The sequence below is a fragment of the Vanessa tameamea genome, chromosome 19, assembly GCF_037043105.1.
Source record: "Vanessa tameamea isolate UH-Manoa-2023 chromosome 19, ilVanTame1 primary haplotype, whole genome shotgun sequence".
NCBI classification, from domain to species: domain Eukaryota; kingdom Metazoa; phylum Arthropoda; class Insecta; order Lepidoptera; family Nymphalidae; genus Vanessa; species Vanessa tameamea.
In genome coordinates, this window is record NC_087327.1 from 5,031,284 (window position 1) to 5,041,976 (window position 10,693).

Below are 10,693 nucleotides of genomic sequence, written 5' to 3' on the forward strand. Positions count from 1 at the left end.
TTGACTATTTGTACTCTTAACAAAGCGTTACAACGCTATTGATATAATTTTAATATTATAGAGTGAACATTGTCATATTAATTAATAATGTATTACCAATAGGTTAATTACGCATCTACCGGAAATTTGGATTAGTTTTATAGCTTCACACTAATTTTCCTTGCGCTTCATCTACCTTTTGTTTTATAATTAATGTCTACTGGTAAACTAATAAAAGGCATATCAAATATCGAAATTCAGCGCATTACTGATATTTGTCGATATGTCAATATTTTATTTGACTTATTACAGGAAATATGAGAACAGTTAAATAAAAAAGGTATATTAAGTAATATAATATTTTATTATTTTACACACCAACAATATATCTATCTGTTTTGTACATTTCATAAGCAAACTCTTCATTGTGCGTAGGATCATATTCTAAGCCTGAAATATAAATTATATTATAAAAAATAAAAAAATAAAACATTTTTGGGATAATGTTAAGAAAAATATTTACCAACGTATTCAATTTCCAGATTAAAGACTCCATTGATTTTATCTCCACAAGAAATACCGAAATGAGTCACTCTATCTAATCGTACCCTCGTTTGCTTGTCTTGTAACCTACCCTTTGATCCCAGAATGAATTTTGAAAATGGAATCTGAAAATTATAAAAACTATGTAATATATAAAAAGTGTACAGAAATGTTACTCTCTTACGATCATATTACAAGTGCTGACGTGAAAGTGACCCAAAAATCAACTGCAGTCGAAGTGCGTTTTTTTTTAAACGCCATTTATTTAAACGAAACAATAAGGAAGATTAAATTTTTTTTAATATAATGAACATGTTAATAGAATCCCCTTCTACGATATTTAAAGCGGCGCAACGATTTGAAAGTGACTGTGTAGATCGGGACGAATTTTAAAGACTACATTTTTCGACAACTCGCAAGTTTTCGAACTAACGATACGTACTCAAAAATCGTAAAATAATGTTTTCTTGAAGGTATACGAGTTTAAAAAAAAAACAGGATTCCAACTTTTCATTTGTATATAACATGATCGTAAAAAATAATAAATTTAATAATAATGATGATTTATACATATCTTTGGGTAAATAACCTTACCTTGACAATTTGCCAGTAAGGTCCCCCTCTGGTGTAGAGGACATAGTGGTATATATCGTTCCACGTAATGTCATGATATCCCTCGCAAGATATATTTAACAAATACGATCTCCCGTCGCCTCTTACTTTTAAGACAATCGTGTTATATAAATTCCAGTTAAAAGTTGTTTCACGCTTAAATGATTTCTGTAAACATATTATGTATGAAGATTTTGAATTATGTTTGGATCATAAAAAATATTTTGTCACATAATATTACAAATGCAACCATTTTAAATTTATAATATCTAATTTCACATTAAATTAACTTAAACTTTTAAATAAGAGCTAAGACGTTTCTGTGCATAAAACATGCGGATGTTGACAAGATTGCTGCTTCAGACCCGAAGCAAGCATAACTGGTTTCATGACGTGATTAATTTGCGTTCTTGAGTGGATAATGGACAGGCCATATATTACTGAAAGTTTTAATAAATAATAATTTGTTTAAAATGTTTTAACAAACATTTTCTGAGGCGTCAATTGGCGTTAAGCAATTTTGCAAGCATGGGCAGATAGTGACCACATATTGTTTTCGAGCATGTGATACTTTTGGACTAATGGTTTTGCGCCAGATCTTTCTCTGATCTGATTTTGAAGATTAAGGTATAGGTCAAGTACAGGTCATTGAACTATTGTTTGCGCACTAAAGTTTTGAACATGCATATTACAGTTAAGGGTGAACCTGATAAATAAATTGTTTATTTTTATTATCAATAATTGGTAAGAAGGTATTTTATTGATACCTACTAGTATTAATTCATTATTAAAACTGCATTCCTTTCATTACCACACATAAAAGGAAATGTTTTAAAAGGTTGTAAAAGTAAGAAAAAGGCGCCTGTACCTATTTATGTACGCGCGTGAAAAGTTCAACTTCGGCGTTATTAAAAATATTTTTAATTATATGCAATAAATAATCTAAAAAGTAGTTGAAATAATAATTATTTCTATAATAATAAATCTTCAGTTTTAAAACGACTTTAACACTCACTTTCAAATTGAAAGATATATAATTTATATTTTTAATAAAATAAATATTGTAAAATAAAACACTTTACTGGCGGTTTAGCAAGCACCTTCATATCGTAATTTGCATGTTAGTGCGCGCGTATCACAATAATTTACTAAGTACATTTTCATACCGCACTAAAAAAAAAATCCTAGGAGTTTGGGTGGAACTTAGGAATAACTTATCTAGGTTATATTAAATTAAATAAAACTTACTAACCCTTATTCGTTTAGAGCGAATAGAACAATAACCTGCTTTTTTAACCTGTCCATCTTTTGGTACTCTTGTGTCCAGATAGCCATGAAATAGCGCTCTACCCGCTGGACTCGGGTCAAATCCACAAGAACTATATCCTTGATTGTGGTCACTGTCACAAGTTGTTACAAAGTTGTTTATGATACTGGGGTCATTAAAACACCATATCAGATCTGTTTCACCTGTAAAGAAGATACTTTATAGATTAAGATGGATATATGTTGTTTTAAGTCAATATTTGATCTTTATCATTAGAATATGTTTTAAGGCACACATAACAAAGACATCATAAATCAGATGTTGTTGTTGACTAAATATGAATATAATAAAAGAAAAAAATTGTAACATAATGTTAACTCTAATTATTATTTTTAAATCAAACATTAATGAATTAATTTAAGACAAATAAAACTAACATTTTTTACATATATCTTTATGTCACAATAGTTATCAATTTTAGTGTCAATAAAGAGTTAATAATACAAATTAATAAATTTAAAAGCTAAAAATATTTTCTTAACAAAACATATGAGATTCAGCAAAGCAAAACATTTTATACAACTAAATGAACATAACAGTTCGAATAATAGTTTAAAAAACCTAATAAGCACCACCACAAAAAATTTAAATAAATCAAAGTCAAATTCAATTCTATGGCTCTTGTTTGTCAATAAAAATAGTCTTAAGTGAGCAATAAACTATGTAAATCAATCTTGTTGTACCATATTAATAAGAAAATAATTTAACATTGGATAAGTAATTTTTACCAAATTATCTTATTAATGCAAAACTTTATAATTAAGAATCACAATGCTCATTTCTGAAGCAAACAAGTGCTAATAAAATGGCTACAAAGAATAAGTTATAATTAAGCATTATTCTTAGAAAACAGGCTTTAATTATGTTAAAATTCAAATAATATCTTGAGCTTTATAATATATAGATAATAATTAGCGAACTTCGTTGATTAGTTGATCACATATTCTAGTCAATTCCTCATTATCTCTTGTCTTTTGTATCAACGACTCTTGGAGAGAAGATATCATGATTTCATGTTTTTTAATTGTAGCATTCAACTTTGTAATTTCAACATTGTGAGCCTTTTTAATATTGTCCAGTGTTTCATTTGCTTTGTCTAAATTATCTGTTGTAACTTGCTTAAGATTGTTATAAAGTATTTCATATTTCTCCAACCCTGCTTCATACTCGACTATCTTCAGATTAAGAACTCTTTCCCTCTCTTTAGAATCTAGGATCAAAGTCTTACACTTCTCATACTTTGTTAACAAATCATTGAAGGAACTTTCCATACTTGAAAGGTGGTTAAGTGCTTGATCTCTTTCTAATGTTAATTTTTCAAACTTCCCTTGTGACAGTATTTTTTCTTTTTGTTGGTCACCTATTATAGATGAAATAGTTTTTTCATATTCCTCCATTACAATACACATTTGTTTATTATTTATAGTTTTGTCATTAACTTGTTGAATCAATCTACATTCCTTTTCTTGTAAAACATCTTTTTCATCAGTTAATTTTTTTATTTGATTTTCTAGTTCTTCCTTTGTGCGGGAATATTTGTGTTCAATATCTTGTAAAGAGGATTTTAACTCTCTGTTCTCTTGCCTTAACAGCAAAACCTCTTGATCCTGATTTTGCAAAATAATTCTTAATGACTGGAGTCGATCAACTTCTTGAGCCCCATACTGTGGGCGACGAGGGCTTCTAGGAGCAGCTGTTGGTGGAGTGTTGCCAGCAAAGTTTATGAGCCTGTCTGTTGCTACTTGACTTGGTGTAAGAATGGCAGAAACACTTCGTACTAGAGCTGGTACAGATTTCGTCTGAGTTGTACTGGGCTTTGGAACATCACTGCTTACAACAGGTGGAACAACCTGAGTTGGTTTATCTTTCCCATTTTTAGGAATCATTAAACTTGTTGACAATGTATGTTTATAAGTTTCAGTAACATTTTCAGTTACGACTGATGTAGAACTACTAGTTTCATAGCCAACATCACACTCAGAAGAATCTGTTTGTGAGTTTTGAGCATTATCAGATGCATCCTGCAACATTTTCTTTGCATAAAGTGGATCAAATTTTACAAATAGACTTTCTTTTCCTCTATCGATTAAAGTTTGATTTCTATTTGTCTCCGCACATTTAACAAGGTAATCTAAGCTGTGAGCATCCATAAACATATCATCGCACGTTGGTACTTCTTGCATTGTTATATCACATATACTATCAAAATCGGTACCAGTGAGAAAATCACTTGTAACATTAGTTTGATCAGAGATTTCTCTTGATTTTTTTGGCGATAGAGCCATTAGATCGTCTACTGAAGAAACGGGAGTGATAAAGCTTTCATCAGAAGCAATAGTACTAACTCGTGACGACAGCATGTTTTCAGTTTTTATTTCACTGTTTTTTATTTCGCGATTTGAGAGAATATTACATTTAAGATATAAACTGCTTAAGCCACCTTTTTCATTTTTAAAATATGACGAATTAATAGACAGAATATTAGTAAACATTCGATTTATCAAGTCGGTGGTTTGTTCTTATCTCAATAACAACTTCACAAAACTTTTAAAAATGCTACGGAATTATTTGAAGTTATCAGTTTCTTAACTAATAATCACAGGTAGAAAGGAGCAAAACAATAGCGATCTATATTTATAAAATAAATATTCCAGCCGTTGTTAAGAAATAACGGAAAGTTTTGAAACTGATATGGAATACAGATTATGTCTAAAATCATAATTTTTTTGAAAGTGACAGCTGTGACAATGTAAATATCAGATTCAAAAAGAGAAGGATTGTATTATATATTATTACTAGCCATGTAATAAGGGAAAAACGATATAAAATTAATTCAAATTCATTAAGCAGATAAGGGTTCGGATAAATTATAAAAGTCAATTATACCAAGGATCTCATCAAATTACAACGAGTCATATTCAATACAGTTTATTACAAGTAATATTATATTATATATACAAGTAATCGAAACAGGCCTTATCCTATAAAAATGGGTATCCTATTCATTTTTAAATTTTATACTAGTGTAACTGGGGCCTGTTTTAAAACTCATCTTTTTAATTGATTCAACGTGTAGCTTTGACTTTTTCGTAAATATTGTTATTTATAGTTTTAATTTTAAGTAATAATTAGCTCATGTACATATTTTAAAAACACTATCACACTTTACATTTAAAGCTTATCGTTTAAACTCGTTTCTAATTATGAGTTCCAAAGGTAAAATTTAAAATAAATTGAAATTTAGTATTCGGCTGGCTATGAATCATTTATTAGTTTTTGTAGCTACAGTTAGAAGGGAAATAGTAATAAGAACGTGATATCCGTAACAATCCATAATATTTCGGATAATAGTGCAGTGACACAGTACAGCTAGAGTTAAATTTTATTTCAGTTTGTTATGAGCGCGAGAGTGCGACTTGAATTCAAGTTTTTTCCGGAGTTTTATGTTATGTTACATACTTGTTTACATATTATACTTTGCAGTCTGAGGTTACTTCAGCATTGAATTAAATGTACCTAAATACCTACCATTATTGTTCGAAATGTGGATTCTGTTGAGAAGAAACAGCAAGAAATTCAGTAGTTACTATTTTCCATCTATGTACATTTGTTATTGTACTGTAGTTGTTGAATACGGCTGAATTTATTTATTAATCATGCATGAAAATCAATGAATACTAACTCCACACTTTTTTTTACCAATGCTATAGTCTTATATTGATTATAAAGCCTTAGAGTATTGATAGGCTACATATAAAATATCTGCAGAACCTTATAGGAATTAGAAACTAATACCATATATTAATACATCCTTGGACCATAGTATAGACTTTGCAAAGTCAAAAATTAAATGTTATAATTGAGTTTACCTTTAACACTTGTATTTTAACAATGATCAAATGGAACTGCTCTTGCAAAATGGTTTTCATTATTTAGAATACACATAATATGTGTAAACATATTGTGATGCAACTGAAAGTGTAGGTAGTTTCTCTCATCTCAAAACATTCTGAAGAGTCTTGGGCTTTCAGTTTATAAATAGTTTGAATAGGACATAATAGGTTGGTTCCATGTAAATTACCAAAATATCAATAAAGTAGTCTATAATCGAGCATTATATAGTTGTCTTATTTTTATAATTGGGTATGTTATCAATTAACAGCATTATCAAGGTACTTTTGCCATTTTAATAGAAGATCATTAACACCTCTGTTATAAAAATCTTGGTGAAGGAAATTTAAAAATGCATGTAACACCTTGAAGGCAATCTTTACCACCTCACTGGATTTGGATATATTTTCCCATATAGTTCAAAATAAATAGAACCACTTCCGAACTGCAGGTCTTCTTGTCGAGATTAGAATTTCTAGAATGGAAGATTTACAACTGAAAACACACTACATGCCTTAGTGTTACTAAGGGTTACTAACAACCTTTATTGAGGCGAGTTAATAAAGGTAGTTAGGTATATCATGCCTAGTGTGTCCCTAAATATTCCTCCATTTATGAAGTAGAAAATAAATGACATATGTATACTAAACCTTAGAATATCTAAGAACTATTAAAACAAAGTGTGCCAGATATAATAATAGCAATCTTGATTGCTTACAGAGGTAAATTAATTGATAATTTGTATTGTTGTTTGTGTATAATTTTATGGAAGCTATTTTGTTGGTACTATATATTTTGAAAGAACAACTCACTCAAAAAACAAAAAAATAATCAAAATAATACATTGAAAAATAAAATGAACACATGCTGATGCACCATTATTTTTGATGTTTTTTTTTAGTAATGTTATTTTTTCTTTAAAATATAATGTTAATGTTTATCACATACTTTACAAAAATAAAACATATTTTACAAAAATAAAAATATATTTTTTTAAAAGCTTAATCTCTAAGAGATAATACACCATACAAAAAGATCGTAATGGAAGGAAGTAAGGTATAAAAAAATTAACTCACCTGGTCTTGCGATGAGCAAAGGATCTGCTGCTATGAACTCTTTAATTTCTTGAGTAAACAATTTAAATTCCGATTTAAGTTCCTTGAATCCATCTTTGATATGTTGTATTTTGCCAGGTTGTTCTTTACTGTTATAACCTGCTTTCCTATCTTTTTCCCAAAACAATTGACGTTGTGGAATCCTATTTATACCAGATGGAAATTTCAATAAACTTGTATCAAAAGTTTGGCATAATGTGGAGGAAGAACGATATATTTGAAATGTATTTAATTTCAAGTTTTTAAATAATGCCATTTTGTATAAAATGTTTTAATTTAATTCAATTCATCTTAATTTGTAATCAATTTATATAACCTCCTACAATGTTTACAAGATAATTGTCATGAATTCATTTAAATAAAATATTGACATCAGATGTCAAAGCCAGCTGTAGACTGTTAAGCAGCTTCATACGGCGTTGTAAAAGATGCGATACAGCTGCCGAAGCTTTGCCGCTTTTTTCTTTACATTTGTCAGTCCACAATTCCTCATGGTTCTATACATTCAACTAATCACAGTACTGGGTCAGCGATACCACAATTCTTGCGGCGGGCCGGGTGCGAGAATTGTTCTAGCGAACTGACCTCCCAAAAAAAATATTTTTTAAGTGATCTTCTTAGTTCCATCACATTTTTTCCATGACATATAAGAGAAATTAATTAAGCATATAAAAACTTTAGGTCCCTGGGCCAATTCGACTTAAACTTAATATTAATTTTGTTAGGCTTTAAATAAGATATTTTTAACAAGTTTCAAGTTATAAACAAATCAATAAGATTATATTAGAAAATGCTTTTTCTTATTGCTGTCAGACCTAAAGAGTGGAAAGTAAAAAGGTAAAATACACCAACTAAAAAAAATATAATTTAATAGTAGATAAAAAGATAGTAACTATTATTGTGATCTGTGGTAAATCAACACTAATTCTTCTCGGCACCTGTCTAGTTTCTATTATACTCTGTAGCATTTTGCATCCGTTTTGATAATTTGATGCAAGCAAAAGAACTGCGCTTGCAAATAATATTAAATTTAAAATATTAAAATACTTTTTAAACCACATAAATTTATTAAGCAGTTATGTCATATCAACTGTATAGAAATACGACAATTGGTAACACGTTACAAGAAAGCCTTGAGGAATTAATACAGGTATACATAATTATTTGTATGTCAAATTATATTGTTTTCAGTTAAATTATACCAATTCATTGTTCTATTTGTTTACAGTATGGTCAAATAACACACTCATTGGCGTTAAAAGTCATGTTACAGTTCGATAGATCTATAAATCAAGCCTTATCCAACAGAGTAAAATCTAGACTAACTTTTAAGGCAGGAAAGCTAAATACTTACAGGTATAAAATTATATTTATGTCTACGGTTTTAATTTGGAATTGTCATTCTAAATTCATAAATATTTTTCAGGTTTTGTGATAATGTATGGACATTTATGTTAAATGATGTAGAGTTTAGGGAAGTTCAAGAAGTTGCAAAGGTGGATAAAGTAAAAATAGTTGCTTGTGATGGTAAAAGTAAGTATTACATGTACTAACTTCACTCAAACTATTGTTTTAGTAATGGTTATGGTCGTGCTGTGCAGTCTCTAAGTTTGACTGGACGTACTAACTTATACATTTTTAGTTTAGAACTACCAATTTAAAAATCTGCTCTTATTTAATTTATATAATAAGAGGATGTGTAAGAGGACGAAAATTAATTTACTTGATGGTAGGTTTTTTGCAAGTTTGCCTGGGTTACTTACCCACAACCACTCAACACAATCTACCGCCAAACAACACTACTTTTTATTGTTGTGTTTCCAAGGTTTCTGGCTCATTGGTGCTGTAATTCTTACAATCCAATGTGTGTCTACAAAAAAAACAAACAATATACTTGATTGTATTGTCATCAATGCCTAAATTGTGAGTGAAACTTTTTCTCAATTAGTTGGGAGGAAAGCTTGGAAATTTGATTAAAAGATAAAACTGACATAGTATTAAGGAACACAACATTTTCAGTCCTATTTATATATATACTATTATACACACATATCTATCATACACTTAGAGATTTTGTAAAACATGGCAAATCATACCCGACATGTTCATATTTTGTACTCTTTTAAAACTAATTTGGCTTATTTTTTTATATTTTCAGATGTTGATGATCGAAGATAATGAATGATGTAATAAAGGAAGCTAGTTTTAATTTTTTTCAAAAAAATAACTATTTGCTGTTTCCTAAATTATTGATTGCTGTTCACATAAAATGTTTTGTTGAAGACTTTTGTTTATGAAATATTTTTCCACTTATAGAATTAAACAGTGAAGTGTTGAAACTTTTTTCATTATTCTTAAAATATACATTATTTACTTTTTTAAACTGAGATATTTCCATTTTGTCACAGGACAGAATAGAAATAATATCTTAACCAAAGCAGAATCTAACAATGGTAAGAATTACCTCAAATGCCTCAAAGTTATGGTCTAGTGCAAATGCTATCCATATATATATTTTTTAATAAACATTGATTTAATTTTATTTGCTGCACTACAATATTCCATGCACCTTATGTTTTATAATCTGAGATTTGAAATTTATATTCAAATAACATATTGTCATGTAAGAAAAAAGCCTTTTATAGAAAATAGTGAAACTTCAATAAATATATTTTAGATAGTATAGTTAAAGTATAGATCAAAGGATTATTGTTTGAACAACGAACACTGTTTTTATTGCTATCCCATCAATCACCAACTGGAAACCTTATCCTTATGAAATGTTGTGTTAATTTTTTCGGACACCTGCCACGACTTTGCCGAGCATTATTTGACTAAACACTAAAATAAAAAAAATATTTTGCTATAGAACAAAAAATGCAGTAAATCAGTCCAGTATAAATTGTAATAATACTTAAGAGATGTTACTTTGTGTAATGTAAATGTGCTCGAAGTTATAGAAAATGGAATTGAGAAAAAAGCGCACTACAAAATGTATTTAAAAGCTTAATAAATCTAGGGCCGAAAAAAATGCGTAAGCTATGTTGGTGGTGCTTTGACTCAGCCAATATTTCTATCATCATACGGACATTGGAAAATTTGACACGTTAATTTTAACAGGATACTTAAGTGCTCATTAGCGTTAACTGGCATATAAATCTGCAATTGGCATTGGTTTACTCATACTTCAAACCGAAACACAACAATACAGTAAATAGTAAGGCAT

The 10,693-nt window shown here is 29.2% G+C and overlaps 2 protein-coding genes across 2 annotated transcripts; one reads left to right on the top strand and one right to left on the bottom strand.

Annotated features, from left to right (window-relative positions):
- Positions 1-324: 324 nt before the first annotated feature.
- On the bottom strand, positions 325-7,783 carry LOC113396071 (complex I intermediate-associated protein 30, mitochondrial). Its single transcript, XM_026633848.2, has 5 exons — positions 7,429-7,783; positions 2,387-2,604; positions 1,117-1,302; positions 503-647; positions 325-429 (listed from the first exon to the last, which is right to left on the bottom strand). The coding sequence occupies exons 1-5, from the start codon at positions 7,721-7,723 to the stop codon at positions 350-352; spliced, it is 924 nt and encodes a 307-aa protein (XP_026489633.1). The 5' UTR covers positions 7,724-7,783; the 3' UTR covers positions 325-349.
- Positions 7,784-8,366: 583 nt separating this feature from the next.
- LOC113396072 (transcription initiation factor IIA subunit 2) lies at positions 8,367-9,806 on the top strand. Its single transcript, XM_026633850.2, has 4 exons — positions 8,367-8,617; positions 8,696-8,823; positions 8,894-9,000; positions 9,626-9,806. Exons 1-4 carry the CDS (start codon positions 8,546-8,548, stop codon positions 9,643-9,645), a joined length of 327 nt encoding a protein of 108 aa, XP_026489635.1. The 5' UTR covers positions 8,367-8,545; the 3' UTR covers positions 9,646-9,806.
- Positions 9,807-10,693: the final 887 nt, after the last annotated feature.